The 18,333-nt window shown below is 38.3% G+C and overlaps 1 protein-coding gene across 7 annotated transcripts in view; it reads right to left on the reverse strand.

Moving 5' to 3' along the window:
- The window catches only part of RABGAP1L (RAB GTPase activating protein 1 like), a 242,364-nt gene that overhangs the window by 211,863 nt on the left and 12,168 nt on the right, over positions 1-18,333 (reverse strand). For 5 of the 7 annotated variants that reach the window (XM_048312810.1, XM_048312805.1, XM_048312809.1 and 2 more), the window contains 6 exons: positions 7,677-7,844; positions 6,288-6,477; positions 4,625-4,835; positions 2,531-2,705; positions 1,580-1,740; positions 997-1,107 (listed from right to left, as the gene is read on the reverse strand). In XM_048312810.1, coding sequence (XP_048168767.1) covers positions 997-1,107; positions 1,580-1,740; positions 2,531-2,705; positions 4,625-4,835; positions 6,288-6,477; positions 7,677-7,811 — 983 coding nt within the window. In that variant the 5' untranslated portion in view covers positions 7,812-7,844. Of the gene's footprint in view, positions 1-996; positions 1,108-1,579; positions 1,741-2,530; positions 2,706-4,624; positions 4,836-6,287; positions 6,478-7,676; positions 7,845-12,697; positions 12,806-18,333 lie in introns of all 7 variants that reach the window. The other 2 variants (XM_048312808.1, XM_048312811.1) reach the window with 2 other exon arrangements.

Here is an 18,333-nt window from a genome sequence, read left to right on the forward strand (position 1 = left end):
CTCTTTAGCTGCTTTGATCCAAATACAAACTGGCAAAGCCCAGGTCAAACAGGGCATGAGAGCAGGAAGGGCCAAAGCAATGCATGAGAGTAACTTTCTCCATCACCCTGACCCAACCCTAGGCTCTGCCTGAACACCAGGAGGGGGCAATTTCTCTGAGCAGCAACCAAGTCTGATCTCCTGAAACCACGACAAAAGATTACTGAAATCTTTAGACCAGAGACCAAATTTCTTTAGAAATATTTCTTTGCATTGTAATTTCCACTTCAAAATAGTTTTGAAGACACATTAAAATGCTCAGAAGCTCAGTCTGATGTAACCTGCATTCATCTTTCACCAGTTTTGAATTTTAATATTATCGGGTTAAGTACATAAAATGACTTACAAGCCCATGTATGTCATTCCAAGTAAGTAACTTTTTCACAGCAAAGCTTGTGGTGATAAAAATAACATCCCAATTGAATATTCTAAATGTCACCAAAATAAAAGCTAATTTCTAAGAAAAGTAGTTGCACTTTGGGGAGAAAAGCAATAATCAAATGCTATTCATAAATTCCTCATTAACTGAATCCTGAAGGCAAAATTATTTAAATTAAAATTACACCGAAAATATTTTTTTTTTAAAGTCAATGAGTAGCAAAAGCCTAAGTTTACAACACAAGAACACTGTCTAAAATACTGTCTACTTGTCTAAAATTTTAGTTTCTGTTTTGAAGTAAAAGCTTGAAACCAAGTCAAGAGATCAGTCAGGTTTTGGGAGGGTTTGGGGGCAGGTTTTCTTGTTATCTTACATTTCCTTTTCACAAGAACTGAATTCTCCTGTTGTTACTCTTTTGATAAGACTGCCATCTGGTGGCATTAATTCCATCGTGCAATCATATTTGGTATTATTGGTACATTCTTTTTTCTATCACATAAATTGCAAAGTCAGAGAAAACTACATTAAATACCATTCTTTCAAAAATCTAACCTTCATCACTTTTGTAAGATTTTTACCTTTCAATGGCCAGTTCTTTGTTCGAGAGTTGCTGAACTGTGATCACCACTTTCTTCTCAATTCCCTGTTTAAGCTTGAAATACAATTTATCTCTATCCTTTGGCACAGGGCTAAAAGAATAGAAACATCCTTCAGCAGGTATAGAACATGAACTGTTAAATACAGAAAAGAGTTTCCATTTCCTAAATTTTCAATTAATTCAAAACTCATTAGGTTTAAAAAAAAATCCAAAAAAGAGACCACTAGACTGCATTTACTCAAGAAACTTGGTTTGACTGAAGTTTTTAACAGACTTCTTACTATCTTTTCCATTTGCACAGGCCTACATTGAGCATCCCTAAAAGAAATGATGTAGTGAAAAGAAACTAACTTGAAAAAACGTATCCTGAATTTTAATCTTTTTACAGAAAAAATACAGAGAAGAAAATTGTAACATCAAAAGAGCAACTTCCTATTTATAGCTTGTCTGCTTATGAAAAGAGGTCAAACGAATTTTGTTGCAACACAGTAGTTGTGCATGTGCAAAGTAGCTGTGTGCTTTTTCCAAAGACATTCCCACTTTTCCCTTCCCATTCTGATTACCTAAAATTTCCTTTTCCGTCATCTTCTTTGACTTCTAAGGAGACACTGAAAGTGTACACATCACTATCTGGCGTGGGAAGAACAAAGTCCTTCACATGATCAGATGCTTGTTTGGAAGAACGTTTGAATGCTGTGGAGAAACTGTACAAAATTCGGCTGACCTGCAGAAAAGCAAAACCATTAGTATTTTGATGGAAAATAAGGGTCTTTTTAACGAGGCATTGTGATGTTTCTGAAGGTCACAACATCACTTGCCTCTTATACTGAACACAAATCATGCCTCATGTAACACAAAGCACTCAACATGATGTGTTCACTAACCAAGCCATTTCAACAACAACATCTCCTATTTCCATTCCTGTCACATTCCCTGCTCATGTCACGCTCAGTGAGTTAATATAAATTAGATTACAGATTAGGAATGCAGCTCATTAGAGGACCTGGAAAACGTACTTTTCAGGCTGTGTTTTTAACAATGCAACATACAGCTTGCTCTGGCAGATGTCAAAACCCAAGGAGATTTCTTCTTTTTCAACCTCTCTTTTTCCGCCCTAAAAAAGTCCTTTTCTCCCAAACTGTCACACAGTTCTTCCTAAAATATCTAGGGGAGAGTATCGTAACACGGTTCTCCGTAATTCAAACGGTATACATCACAACTTCAGTATGAAACAGACTCAATGAGGCCTGCAAAAGCCCCAGATGAGGCTTTCCAGATCTTCCCACTACAGTGCACTTTGGAATGTTGTTGAGACACTAACAGCAAAAACTTAAAATTGTAATAATATTCAAAACTCATGAACATGTGCTAACATATTTTTCATATGTTATATGAAATATAAAATATATAAAATATAAAAGTACATAATTCCCATTTCCACATTGGGAATGACCTCTTCAAATACTGCTTGGGTCCTTTTTCCCAGGCAGGACTGCACAACACAGAATACTTACAGCCTCTTTAATCTCACAGGAGAAAACATGGATCTGGAACTCTTCTGTGCCACAGCTGCTTTCAGTAAATGCAAAGCAGTCACTCTCTGAAGTCCCATTTTGCCCCCGCACACAGAACAACACCTTATAGATGGGAAACGAGGCTATCTCCAAATTGCTCGATTGATCGATTATTCTTGCAAGAAAAGGAACAGGGAAGATCAAAGGAACAGGTCAGTAAAACAGACAGGCCTACCTAAAAGGCTTTTCTGCAATTAGATAAACAGCCATCTGAACTCTAAATACTACTAAATTCGAGTAGATGAGATGGACAGCAGGAACAGAAATGTTATGCTTTACACAGCTAAGAAGTAAATGTTTCTGGTTGTAACACTGACTGAATTTCTTTTATATGCCATAATATAGACAAATACAGTACCTCTGTATCATAAGCAGTGGCCACTGCTTGTGAAAAACATGAAAGAAGAAATGTAGAAACCACAGAAACCATGAAAATGTGATTTGTATACAGACCAGAGAAAATGCAACATTATAAAGGAATTTAAATACCTGTTTAAGAAATTGTTATGAAAACAATTTTGGAATCAACAGGACTACATAGCTTAGCAAACGCTGCCACATCACCCATCTAAGACCTCATACAAAAATTTAAAATATTCTCAAACACAGAACCCAAAGAATATTCCAGAAACTTAGAAGCAGGAGAGCGGTGTTTCAGAACAGACTGGTGGATAGTGACTTTTAAAGAGTAATAGTTAGAGCCACAGTGTTCTCTGTCTTTTCACTACTCGTCCATGTGCACATTCACATCAAGGGTCAATAAACATCAGTCACCTAAAATCCCAAGTCTGTAACAATAAAAATACAGGACTAATCTAAAGGTAAGAGAAGCCCTGGGAGGATTCAGCATGCTGTAATATTGGTGGGACATGAGAACTGGAAACTCACAGGACAAGTATTTAGACACCAGGAATGGACACACTCTTAAAAGCCAACACTGGTATCACCTAAGCTTTGATGGAATGTATTATGTCACACATGGATTCACCCTTCCAGTTCTGTGCAGGTTCATAGGCAGTCCCTCATTTACTGATATCCTCTGACATTAAAGATCAAAGGAACCTGCTGTTTCACTTGCTAAATAAATAACCCTCCTGAATGGCCACATTGAGTGCAAAAAATGGCACAGAACACCTTACCTCTTATGTCTGGCTGACTGTTGCCATAGTAGAAGTATACAAATGAAATATTTTCTAATGGCAAATGAAACTTAAATTGGGTTCAAAGAATAAAATGGAAGAAAATAATACAGATTCTTGAAGGTCCTTCTCTTTCTCCACAAGGTGACAGTCAATCCATAAGCACAGCTTGAGCAAGAAAGGAAATCTAATCATATCCTTCAAATACCTTGGTATCAGAGCTTAAACAAATTGGATATTGAGATGCTCCCTACTTCTGGATGCAAGAATGCTACCGGTGCATGTTTGGTGCACTCTGATTAAGAACCTTTCACTCTCTCATCACCAATTAAAAGACCCTTCTCACATGGGGAAAGTAAATCTTTTCTAGTATCTGGAGACTGTCAGCATGTGCATCATGAGGCAGACACAGGTCAGAGCTGCCTTCTGCACAGCAGTGACTGGAAGCAAAGACCAGCATCTCAACTCTGCAACGTAGATGGGAGAGTCTGAACTCGACACTTCTGCAGCAAACCGAAGGCCAGAAGGACTCCTGCAACACGTGTACCTTGGAAGTGTGGACAGACTAGGGAGGTCAGGAGAGCACAGGTATTATCAGCTCTCCCTTTCCAGTAGCTCTCTTATTATCATATTTGAACAGATACTAAGGTAAAAAGAGATACATAGGTAAAATGCTTTTGCTGACACTGTGTGGCAACTGGTACCACCAGCCATGCACTGCATGGTAAATTTGAGCACACATTTTGTTGCTTCAGAGGAATTTCTCAAAATTAACTGTCTTCAGCAAGAACCTCAGGCACAAATCCAGCAATTCTACTTCCCTGTGCAAGTAACAAACTCAGAAACCATTTCTCATGTGTCTGCTTAAGCAACAAATGGAACCCTTGTGTGTTACCTTACAGAGCCCTCTGGAATGTTTGGAACATAGAGCGTTACAGGTAAAGGGGCTTGACTTGAGGACTTCATGTTTGCCATGGCATGCAGAGCTTCTGGTTCATTCCGTGGGGCTGACACCTTGGTGCAACCTAAGTAAGTCAGTTTATTAAACAACACGCTGTCCTCTTCCAGGGGTTCACTGGGAGAAGATGCCCTTGGTGCAGAGATTTCTGAAAATGAAGAAACCACTTCTTTAGCCATTTGCTTTTACTTGTACACGTTTCTTTTTTCCAATGAGTTTCACGGCAAAATCTTCTACATTTTCCAGGAATGGACATGAGAGTAGACAGTTCAGCTCCAATAGCAAGAAATCCATCTGGCAGTTTAATATTACTGTGAAGTCTACTCTAATTCATGTTTCCAAGTGTGGCATGGGGACAAATTGCATTTTGATTCTCTTTAGCATCACTGGAACACAGCACGGACATTCTAAATCTTTCTAAGCAGTCACAGAATCACAGAAGCATAAAACGTTAAGGGGTTCGAATGGACCTTGAAAATCACCTAGTCCCGACCCCCCCTGTGTGCCCTGTTACTTCTAGTTCTTATTACCAGGGCTGATACTGCCATAATACTTAGAATCATGAAGGCAGGGAAACTGAATTATTCCTGTTGGGGCTGGAATGGGGCAAGAGAAACACATCTACAAGTATTTCTTTGTTCACTCATGCTAAGGGTGTGTTCTGTTTGAAGAATGTCAAACAGGAAGACAGTGAGGTAAGTTTCTCAGATATACAGCACACATGTAATTGAGATATGGGTGTTTCCATTTCATACAAACTATCTATCTTATTCTACCACAAGAACATCTTTCTTTTATTTCCAACAGATGCTATGAGAATTAGCTGACAGAATACCACAGAAGTGCCCTGCATGCTATTGAGGAAAAAAGAATTGTAGTTCAAGGCACACAGAGATGACCACAGCCTTGTATTCCTAATATATGTAACGGAATACATGCATTTTTATATTGTAGCTTTATATATATATATATATATATATATATATATATTTATATCTATATCTATATATATATCTATATCTATCTCTAAAAAAGCTACAATATATTTTACATAAAATATATACAGTATAGTTTTACATTAAAAGCTGTCAGTCCTCCCCCTTTCACGAAAACTTCAAACACCAGGGAAGTACCACCATCATTCCAAGCAAATATCAAATCCAAAGATAAACTTGCTGCTACCTGGTGACAAGATCAGAGATGGACAGTTTAATCAGTTTGCTCAGGGTGTATTTCATTTGCAGGTAGCGCCATCAATGAACACTGCCCTGAACCTTCCTGAGCTCCAGCAGCAGCACACCCACCTCAACTATCGTCCACTCAGCAACTCATACAATCCTTAGTCCCAACTAACCCTTGGCTGAAGACAAAATGAACATTATCTTGACCAAAGCAGAGCACCTTAGGGTATCAATCTGATGATAATCTATTCCTATCTATAATCTTCAACTAATAAATAAGAGGAGGCCCCAAGGTATTCACCAACATAGTTTTGGAAGGAAGCTCTGGGAAGATTTGTATTCACTTTAGGGTTAACTTGAAACTGCATAAAGAAACAACCTGCCCTGTGTGATTAAGGGGGAAAGCACCCAGACAATACCTGTAGTAGAAGGGTCCAAAACCAGCTGCAAAGAGGGCTGGCTTGTTTGTCCTGCTGTCCTATCTGCAGCTGCCTGGCCACTGGCATCACTGAAACCTTCTCGGAGTGCAGTGACATACTGGTCTTTCTCAGAATCCCGCAGGATCTCTTCCATTGCCTTCTCCAACTCCTCATCTCCATTTGAAAATACCTGTAAGCAGAAGGAAATTACTTTTTGAAGGTACCTGTAGTTTTATTTTCACTATTATTTTTCAAACATACTGCCTTACTAAATGCAAATGTTAAGAAACGCTGCTGAATGAGACAACCAACCCAGAATCAACAAAATTGAAGCAAATATAATCCAGTGTCACATCCCCTTACATAAAATGCACGTTCTCATTGCTAATCCAAAAACCATCCATCAAAAAACGACAGACTTCTCTTAGAATAACAGGTTTGTGTATTTAGAGCCTCCATTCAGACTAGAGGTCAACAGACTTTGCTACAGATTAGTCTTAAAGAAAATTTTACTTTCTTAGTCATAACCAGTCCATTTCAGTTGCTCCACAGATTTTCCCACACATGCGAGTGGTGCAAGCCTAAAGAAATGAAAAAAAAAAAACCTGGAGATACACACTCCCTGAAAGAAACATAGTGTCTTTCACAAGGACCAGCTTTTCAGACAAAAGAAAACCATGGCCAAAGCTGCATCACAGATTCTGCCTCCAGTTCACCAGCCCCTTTCCAGACTAAAGCAGCAGATAATGTCTAACACAGGCAGAAATTATCAGCTGTAAATGACTGCCAAAGAGTACTGCAAAGACAGACTAGGTACTTACTGTCATTGCAGGGGGAACAAATTCCTACTGTTCCAAGCAGACCAAAACCAGTACATCAGCTACTGCAGCTCGAGTGGAGAAATTTGTATTTAACCAATCAGCTGCCACCCAAGTGCTAAAATATTCTGCTATTTAGAGGTAGAAAGCTTTTAGGAAAGGTTGTAATCGTGCCTAAAGTAGCACTAAGCAGGAAAACTAAATCAGAAACTGAAGTCCAATACCCTCTGCAATCTATTCCTATATAGTCTAATTACACGCTTTTAACAGAGTCTCTGATCCCTCAATAAAGAATATTAAGCTTTAAACCAAAGCTCATTCTTTGTAAAGTCCTTTACTAATGTATAGATCCACAGAATATAACAAAGTTAACCTCCGAAGATGTTATTGAAAGAAAACCTGAACTGCCATTTTTGGACAGATTTGCTTCATCTGAGCTGTTAGTTTCACTGGTAGCCAGCAAGGACAAAAATTACAGTCCAAGACTCTCCTCACCAAGCACACACCAAGTATGCACTCTTTTCATCAATACAAACCCTGCCACACATTTAAAAATAAAGTCATAGCAAACCTTTAGCTGTGGTTTTCCATCATTTCCAGAGGTGTCCTCGGATTTCTGATGAACCAAGACAAATTCTTCATTAATTAATGTGGATACAGTCTCAGGAATCCTCCTGGCTTTACTAAATGATGTTTTGACTTCCATCTCAGGTCAGTATTCTCCTCCTGCCACCAGAACCTATTTAATAAAGAAAAAAAATTAAATAATTAGTTTTGAAGCTGTACATACTATGTTAATAGATATTATTAATAAGTTATTGTGGAATATTATAATACTTAAAATTATACTACTGTATTATACTGTATTTCTCAAACTCTGATTTCATTGGTGTAGTGGTCTTTAACTAAAAACCCAAACTATGCTAAACCATGACAATTGGTATAATGAATCTTATGATTTTCAGGTTGGTGTTTAAAAATCCTGATTTAACAGCAATGGCTGTTATCGATGTGTATAGATAACAAATGAAGAGGTTCTCCCCAGAGCTTGGACTTCCCCTGTTTTTAATCTTTCAGAGACTGCTTCCTCTACCTCCCTAATTTGTGCCCTTGGTTCTCTCTCATACAGGTATTTTCTTCACCCAGAGTGTCACAAAGGTCATGTGAAGATACAGATTACCTGAAGACTAATTTCCCAAAAACTGCACACCAAAGTGTATGCTCTCTGCATAAAAACCTTATTTAGCAATTGCTTATGTTAGGGGCTTTTGTTATCCTTTAGATCTACGGGTGGTGAAGTCAAAAATGATACTAAACCACAATCATTTCCTTCTCACCTAATTTCCCTGAAACCACCTGCAACAGTTAAAATTAACTACACCAATTTAAAAAATATAAATACAAGCCACAACAAAACTATAATTATTACGGCAACCAAGAACAAGTTTTCCCATGTCTGCACAAGAATAAAAATAAATCTAGAAACAAAGAAAAAGGGAAAAAAAATAGCCTATACATTACAAATTCGTACAAAAATACAGAGCTGAAACACTGCAAGCATGCCAGCACGAGGACAGCTGTTGTAGGTATCCACCAAAGACAGCATCACCTACCTTAACTCAGAATGTCTTCCCTGATTCCTTAGAGAATAAAGAGCTGGATCATAGACTTTTTGTATTTTAAATGCATCTATGTTTTTGTACTTTCTGTGTCAAAAAAGAGACTTTCAGACTTTATAAACTTTATAAAGAACATGCACTTCCACATATGGCCTACTTCCATTCCAGTTTCCTGAAAAATACTACTCTGGCTGAGTGCTGGGATACACTGTGCTTAAGACTCAGAGTTCAGGAGAGTCACACACAGCACAGGGGGAAAAATCTGTGACTGTCACCTTTGCAAGGCTGGAAAGTGCCCAAGGAGGGACAGCACAACCCACATCTGCTGTGACCAGGAACAGGAAGAGGTTAAGCTTCACCCTGCCCTTCCCAGCACCACCAAGGAGCAGAACTGCGCCACACCTGCTTCTCTTGCAATTCCAACCACCCAGTGACCAAGAAAAGAATGCTAACTTAGGTCTAGCTGTAGGGGACCACAAAAACAGCACATAAAAGAACCAAGATGTGCATGTTCTCCACCATTTTGAACAGGAGTTACTTATGATGTTAGCCAGAAGAGAAAGTTTAGCAATTTCAAACCCAAAAGGCAAGTGTGGGAACTTCAACAATTTTCAGTACTGTAGTATTTTCTATCATTTTTGAAACTACAGTCAACATGCTTTTGCCCTTTCAAAGACATGGCTTGGCATAACTTACATGCAACTCCTCAAAAAGCTTTTTCCTCTCCCTAACCTAGCCACAGTCTTACCCACCCACCCAGTGAGGGTATTACATGTAGGAATCCCAGAAAAAGAATTTGAGTTCTTCAGATAACTGACTTGTACAGCACAAAAAATCTCGTCAGAAGTCATCTTATAAAAAAGCCACTAAACAGCTGGAATATTTAGAGAGCAGCTACAAATTTGGATGAACAATTTCACATGCTCTGACATCTTTTGTGTCTCCAGACTAACCATGAACTCACAGGCAGGAATATTTTCCTGACAAATTATGACATCTCAGCTCCACCCAGCATACATCATGGACTCACTGCTGCAATAGGTTTTGTTTCAATTTTTTTAAAGCATCTTTGCTTTAAAGATTTTCTTGGCAAGAAAGACAAGGTTTTACTACACAAGATTTTAAGTATGTTACAAACAGTTTGTTAACTCCATGTGTTTTTAAACAGGTGCTGCAAAAACATTGCTGAAGAGCTTGTTTGCAATGAACAGCAAGTCTAGCTCAAAATATTAATGTCAAAGTAAATCCTCCATATGAAAGTGAAGGTCAACTATTACAGAACTCTTTGAAGGCAATGAAAGGTCGCAAGTTATGGCCCCCAAATACAGCATATCCTGAGGAATCATCATCTTTGCAGTGACAGCACCACTGGAGAAAACAGCAGAGGCGACTCTCAACCACATTAGGGGCAAAGGTCCAGGCTATCAGAGGCCTCTCTTCCTCCCACCTCACACCTGTTATTGCTGGACCTGATGATGACAAAAATGAAGCCTCGACCGCTACCAGCACATCTGCAAAAGTAAGGGATCACAAGATATGGATCACAAGATATCCTATTTTGACAGTTCTTTGTGTTTCAGTCCATTTAAGTTTAATTTTTGGGCTTACATATGGGAGAGTAACACAGAAACTCCAATGCAAGATGGTTCTACTCTACCTATTATCAAAGCCAAATGCAGGTTGCTAACATTAGTTTATCACCAGTTCTTCTTTCTGCAATGAAGTAAGAACCAACAGGAACAATGTGAACTACAAAATATTTTCTGTAGCACTATCTCACTAACAAAATGAGGGAAAATGTACCATTTGTAAAGCCAAAGAAAATTAGGATAACACAACTACAGAAGCACACTGACACACTAAATACTTGTTCTTGCCCCATGTGGGTAAAGGGAGTTTAGGAGAATTTCTACTTCCTAAATATTAACCTGAAAGTAACGAATGTATTATAAACATCAGATGACTGCAAGGAGCTCCTTATTCAGATCAGATACTCCAAAGCATACCATACACATTCTTGCAATTACTTTTGAGTTACAAGGCCTTTAAGAGTGTACTCCAAGCTTGCCTTTACAACCAGCTTACACCACCATAGCCAGTGCAGACACATCCCTTTTTCTACATAAACTGTATTAACTGAGTAAGTTAGCACCCCAGAACCCCTAATTCCAGTCCTTCATTACAGACTATTCCAACCTCCTGTCAGTGTTACACAATCCCACTGCAGTACAAAGCAAGCCACTAGAGCTTCAGTTTAGCAGTAAAACACAAACACAAGCAGATCAGGCATTCAGGAAAAGCTTTATACACCATATCTTATTATCAGTCTTTGACCAAAAAATAGGTTTTAATGCCAGAGACAAACTAAGCACCAAAAATCACCAACAAGTCATTTTTTCAAACTAAACAACTTCAACTCTGACATGAACTTTACTCAAGAGTATAACTGTGATTCTCATGAAGATTATTGAGATTTACACCATCTTAAGTAGTAAGCTACTTAAAGAGAAAAATTTTCTATTTTTTCATTATAAAGACACATTATCTAACACTTCAGCTAAGTGCTTTTGAGGAAAAGCAGTAAAAAGAATAAAAACCTCTCTAAAAGAATCATGCATTAAGGTTATTTGAGGAAGGGGAAAACATCTGAAGATTTTTTTACTCTTTAGTAACAAGAAGAGACACACATGCATTCTGGACTTTCCAGTCACCTGCAGTCAGTGGATGATTACTGTCACTTCCCTTGTGTCATTGGCTCTAGTCCTTTTTTTTTTTAATCATTACTGAATTATTCACTTCAAATCCCCCTTTTCCTACAAATGTAAAGAAAAAACAACAGTTGACCTACTAGACACGAACAAAATCTAAGAAGAGACCCCTACTACTAAAATCAAGCACCACACTTTTTTAATCCTCCTTTTTGATTAAAAGCTGCAAGTTAAGAACGTAAGAATTTCTTTCTGATTGCATTAGTCAAGAACATACAGACAGTAGTGCAGTCTACAAGTGCATCGGGTTTACTCCCTGATGACCTCAGCAGCTGAATGCTGGCTCAGAAGCCTGAGGGAATGAGGTTTACCATTTGATTTACCAGTTTCAAGTTTCTGGGAGGGCAGCAACCAGCAGTGAGGAGCAGACAGTGAGGGACAGGAAAGACAGCAAATACAATGCACTTCAGCTACCTCCGTTCCCAGCCCAGTTCCTTAGTTTAAGCTGCTGGTGGAGTTCAGTTCCAAATGAAAAATACACTCTCTGTTCTGCCAGTGTTGATCCAAGGATTGAAACCTCACACCAGATGGTACCTTCCCAAATCATCAGAGCCAGGAGCCAGAGCTGCTCCTCCAACAACACCTTCCAAAAGACAACAACAGATTCTGCTGTCAAAGTTCTCTTCACAGTAGGAAATACTGGGAAGTGTGCACTACTACTGTGAGGAAGTCAACGCTACAAAAGGGGTACCTTGAACAGTCATGCTGGTTCCTACAGAGAAGATGCTTTTCCCCCCCACTTTGGTGAACAATATCACAAACACACACACACAAAAAGTCAGGAACAAATACACAGGAGGAAATTTTTCTAAACTCAGTGAAATAAAGCCTCCTATGATAAAAGAATTAAAATTTTTAAAAATAAGAGTTTCAGAAAAGGTTTTCTGGCAAAAAGATTTTCAAACCAAAGAACTTTTGAGACACAAAGAAATTATTCAAACATAGTTTTAAGAGAGAGTGTGTGTGGAGGTGCGGGACAGTGTGTGGATCTTGCTCCAAAATATATTTTAAGCCATAGGGACAATACAAGGACTGCAGAAAAACTGTTGCTTTTCTCTGTGAGCTTTATCATGTAGTTTGGTCAAGCCAACCTCTCTGATGTACATCAGTTCCCAGTGCTTTGCTCATACAAAGTCCTTGATAAGAGGTAACTACGCGATCCTACTTGGACTATACGTGTTTTGGGACCAGTGATCAGAATTTACCTTCACATATGTACAGTACTAAGCTGTGGAAGGCTCAAACTCAGCAGCTTCCCCACTTCATTCCAGTAAGGCATCCCATCTTCACTACAGCTCCCTTTGTAAAGCAGCCTAAGTGATTAAAGAGCAAGAGAAGGTGAAGAACAGTGACCCTAGAAAATCCAGAGCATTTCAGCACTGAATCAGAGTAAGGGACACAGGATAGAAATACTTCTGATTCCTTCCCTCCATAACTCTTCCACATAATCACACTGAATCCAGACTTGCAAAAACACATCACAGAGAGAACACAAATGCCTAGGTAGGGATGTATGTCCATGGGATTGCTGGGCAGAGCAACACAGGACAAGGCATTGCTCTGGCAACACACACTCATCATCACAGGAGAAAGAATCAAAGGTTCTGGAAAGCCACTGACTTTCCAGAAGGAAACTGCTTTGAAGACCTGATAGATCCAAATGTTCCTCTGCAAACTGGTCCCCAAAAGTAAACACAATTTTAACATGAATCAGTCTTCTGAAGCAGTTACCAGACTTTTTTGTGTTTACTTCCAGTTTGTGTTCAACAAATATTTCAAAGTTACTGCTCTAGGTCACTGTTGGTTTGTGGAAAGAAAAAAAAGTCCTTTGCTTCAGCACTATAAGCACCAAAAAAATCAGAAAATGTGGAGCTATGAAAAGAAAGCAATTCAGGAAGATAAATGTTGACCTATTTTCAGTAAGCAACAAGAAACATGTTTTGAAAGGAAGTTTCTCACCTGCTTGAAAGAAAACAGTCAAGAGCAGGCTAATTCATACCCTTTTTTATCAGAGAAACAAAATCATCCTGTATTACAGACAGGTTTGTATTAAAGGCAGCCTTCAAGGCCATACAGTTTGCCTGACAATCTCAAACTAAAAAAAAAAAAAATACTGAGAAGTAAGTTATACCCATTTTCAGAACCATGATTCCTCAAGAGAATCTCCGGGACCTTTGTGAAGAGGAAGGTCTAACTGAGCTATGCAGAAATTCACCTTCTGCTAACAGAAGTCTGAAGTAGAAATATACACCAAAAGGCATGCTTTATTCCCTTTTTTGAGCTACAGGATACAGTGAATGACAGCAAAACGAGCATTAAGCTAACTGGACTTGCAATCACTCCGTGACTCAGATTTCTGGATTACTGAAGTGGGGTGGTGACACTCCACCTTGCCCCTCAGGGAACAGGACCCTGACAGTTCCACATGCACAAACACACATAACCAAGGGTCTCAGCCACAGCACCTTCTTTTAAGAAATGTATCAGAACTATGCATTCCCCTGGCACCCACCCCACGAGCTCTCTAGCTTTAATGGGGGACGCCTTCCCCAGGAAACAAGATGTGCTGCAAATACACAAAGCTTTACCTTTTCAATGCTTCTTCACTGAAAGACTCAACAGCCTGGTAAAATTCCGTATTATACTCTATGCTGAGGCAGTACAGCTCACCATCTGCCCCAAAACCCTTTCTCCCCTGACTGAGTGGACACACATGCAGAAGAAAATTCTAGGTGTCATAAAACCAGTTTGTTTAAATCTCACTGACCACAACAGCACCGTAATTTTAATTTCAACTTTAATGTCAACTTCTCTCTGTGTAATCTTTTTATGAGAAACTCTCTCTGTGCTCATATTAAAAACTGTTTTATTACCCATAAATTGTTTCCCAGTGTCTTATCTCTGAAACACTATGTAAAGCACATAATGGAAAAAACAAACAACCACTTATTTGGCCTACTGATACTACTTTCCAGGAATAAAATCAACTTAATAAGCAACAGAGCTGTATCACTGTATTTTAAACACATATATATATGTATATAAAAGATCCTTCTTATTTCCCTAAAAGCACTGTTAAGAACAAACCTCTTTCCGAAATTAAAAAAAAAAACCACCACAACAACAACAAAACAAAACAAAAAAACAAACCCATGAAATATAAAGCAAAAAAAACCCACAAGAAAGTAACCACTGGCTTATTCTGGCAGCACTGTCTCCTCTGACAAAGCAAACCTCCACTATGTAGCCAACAGCAAATAATTAGTCTGTTCATGATGGCAAACTGTTTGGAATTGTTGTACCGGCTGCCTAGATACAGAGGTTTTTCCAGATTCTTTTTACACTTCAATCTCACAGCCAAAGAATAACAATTTAAGGAAAACAGAACCAAAAGAGAACCACACAAACAAGAAAATGTCTGTTCTCCCTCAAAAACATCTGCATCTCCTCAAATAAATGATAAGCAGCACTCGTCAAACACATCTCAGTGTGAATACTGAGAGATTTACTGTAACGGAGAGAAGCAGCTTTCCTGACTTGAATCTCTGTGTTGCACATAAACCACTGAACCATTTAAATATTACACAGTCACAGTACAGAGCTGCTTGAGGGAAAAAATACTGCTTTTATTTCTCTTAAAGTTTAACCCACCAAGGTGAAGAACCCTTGCAGAGGCGTGGTGCCATATGGTTGGTACTGAGCTGGAGCACGACTTACAGCTAAACACAGCAGCACCACCCCTCCTCCTCAGCAGAGACCACCACTCACTGCAAGCTAAAGCTTTGAAGGAAGACAAGAGGCAAACTGAAAGAAAACCAAACAAACCACTGATCTCAACCCCCAAAATTTACATATGGGGTGGCAGAAGCATCATGAACATTAAATGAAATGCCAGGTAAGTGAAAGCATGCCAGGTAAGGTGCTGGCTACAAAGGCAACCTCCCAGCAAATTGGGGGCTTCCTTCTGTTTACTTGTACAATTTGAACAAGCAGGAGTCCTGGGTGACAAGCTACACCTTAGACAAAACAGAACTAAAAACAGTGTTGGTGGGATTCTTTTGAACCATTATTTAAATAAACTTTCAGGCCTAAGATTTGTCCACACACAGCAGAAACATCAGTAGAAGATTACAGCACACATGCTTTGTGCTGAGACAGACTGATTCATGCTGTTTAAAAGCATAGTTGATGTTAGCTTATCCAATTAGTGTTTAACCAACCTAAGGAAATACATTTTATTTTCAGCCACTTCAGAGAAAAACCTTTCTCCTCTCTATCTATTCCCTTCCAAAGTATATAACAAATAAGTGTTCTTCTGCTACTCTATAGAGATGTTACTAGTCTTTATGTGTATCTTATTAAAAAAACAAACAAAACAACAAACCACACTTTATACATCAAGTTCTGGCAAACACGTTTACTCATTTAAGCAGTAGCTCATTCTGCCTCAAGGATAAAGCAACTCTAGTACATTTTCACACTGTTTCCCTGACACCAACTAAAAATGAACACTTTCATTTCTGCAGCCAGTAATTCATTTTTAACTTTGGAAAATATAAAGTAGCAAATAAGAGTATGCAATTTTTCAAAGCTGGAGTTTGGCAAACCCAAGTTGCTTATTTTTTTTTCATTGTGACATGAAGCTTGTAGGCAGCATTCAAATTGAAACCAATCACCAGCCAAGTTACTGAATCGTATGATCACTCACACAAAAAAATAATGACCTATATTCCAGAGGAAAGCAGCAGCATAATGCAATCCTTGTTTTAAGGAGATTATTTAATGGTTTATTCCCTAACTGTAAAAATAACAGTGTTGCTCTGATGCAGTCAATGGAACAACCTCTGTCCATTAAATATATTGAGTATTTCAACCAGGAATTTTCTCCACATGCTACAATGTCCAGAAATAATCACATGATGGAGAGCAAAAGAGACCATATGGAAGAGCAGTATGAGCCAACGCAGCAGTGATCCCAAGGCCAGTCCCTCTCTGTGCCAAACAAGTGCCTTATGCTGTGTCACAACGTCAGAGAAACCCACCAGAAATCCTGATTCACTGCCCTGCACCGACCACCTGCAGAGTTAGTAAAATCCTCCTTCCTCAAAGCCAGAATTAGAAGTTATGTCAATTATTACCTTGAGGTTTGCAACATGCATTCTGGGAATATTAGATTTTGCAGATTTAGCTTGAAATCACAATGTTTTGTTCTTAAGCTCATACCAACTGCAGGGAGTATTTCTCAAAAGCTGTTAACCTGCAGTCAGCGCAGCACTGACTGTGCGATGGACTAGACAATGCTTCATGGTCCTTTCCAATCTCATTCTCTTCAGATTTTTTTTTTAATCTTAAGTCTTTCATTCTAATAGTTGTCAAAGGCAATCACAAGTTGTAAATGACTAACAACACTAGGTGCCTTTTTCATAGTTCAAAGATTTTCCAAAATTGCAAGGACTATGAATTGTGATTAGACGGCTGTATCTAGACTTCTGCTGCTGTTGTATCAAAACTGTAGTTTCAACAGTGTCCCCAATACTTAGTAAGTATTAATTAATAATATTAATATTAATATTATTATATATATTAATTAATTATAATAATATTAATAAGCACAAAACCCCCTTCCTTTGTAATATGAAACAAAACCAAGCTTCTTGGTAAAAATAAAATACTCCCACATAGGTCAAATATAAACATTTCCATTTATGTTGAAAACAAATTTTACATATATTTAAAACCTTTTAGGTTAGAAGCCAAGATTTTACATTATCACTTGAACATCTACATATTTAGATATAACATGAGAAGATGGAGTGAGAAACCACAGTTATTTTAAAGACCAAGTGAAACTTCTGAAAGTTACCTGCTTGAAGTTGAGAAATAAGGAACAATGTGCATGACAACAAAAAGCCTCATCAAATGACCCTCCCTCTAACCACTGGCCCTCCCAGTCCTACATATGATGAAGTGTGCTGGTTCAACTACCACTCTAATTTTTACTTACCAGTGAATTCTCAATGCACTCCACATGCCAGAACAGATCTGCTGGCATTTCACATTGCTAGGGCACATTTTTATAAATATATTCCACAATGCAGCTCTGTTGTTAATTCCAAAGGCCTTGACAGGTCTTAGAAGAATGGAGAATGGAAATGCATAAAAGACAGTGAGACCATTTCCTTAACAGAAAGATGATCTTCCATTGGTAAGAAGAGGTCAGTAAGAAATCAGACATACCTGGTACCAACACACCACTTTATCCCCCTAACCACACTAGAATAAAAAAACTAAAGGCTTTCCTTTGCTTCCTGCTTTTTTGGTTTTTCCATTTGAAGTTTGAAGAAGCAAACCACTTTGCTCATGACATTGATAAAGAGGAGAAAAGAACAAGGTTTTGCCTCAACATTCAGAGCACCGTTAAAAGTCTTTCAAATTACCTAAACTCTTCTAGGAACTGGTATGAGCTATGCATATGAAAGCTTCTGGAAGACAGGCATCAAGGAATGATGTGGACCTTCTTTAACTGAAAGAGATTTACTGTTTTTTTAAATGACAGTGTGTTCCTTGAGACTATTTCTCCATGTGATCAAATTCACTAATCAAATTATTTCAAATTCATTCTTTAATTCAAGTAAGAACCGCAGCTTGGAAAGGCAGTATGAAATCAATCAACTAATCCCTATACAAAAACTTGCTCATGCAGTTAATAAACAGTTAAGAATATTTTGTAATTTCCACCAAAAAAAAAAAACTTGATCTAAAGGAAGTATCCTTCAAATCTATATGAGCAAGCAATTGAAAACGTTACACAAAGAAAGATGTTTCTCTTGCACTACCTGCA

Source organism: Corvus hawaiiensis, chromosome 9 (assembly GCF_020740725.1).
Source record: "Corvus hawaiiensis isolate bCorHaw1 chromosome 9, bCorHaw1.pri.cur, whole genome shotgun sequence".
Classification (NCBI taxonomy): domain Eukaryota; kingdom Metazoa; phylum Chordata; class Aves; order Passeriformes; family Corvidae; genus Corvus; species Corvus hawaiiensis.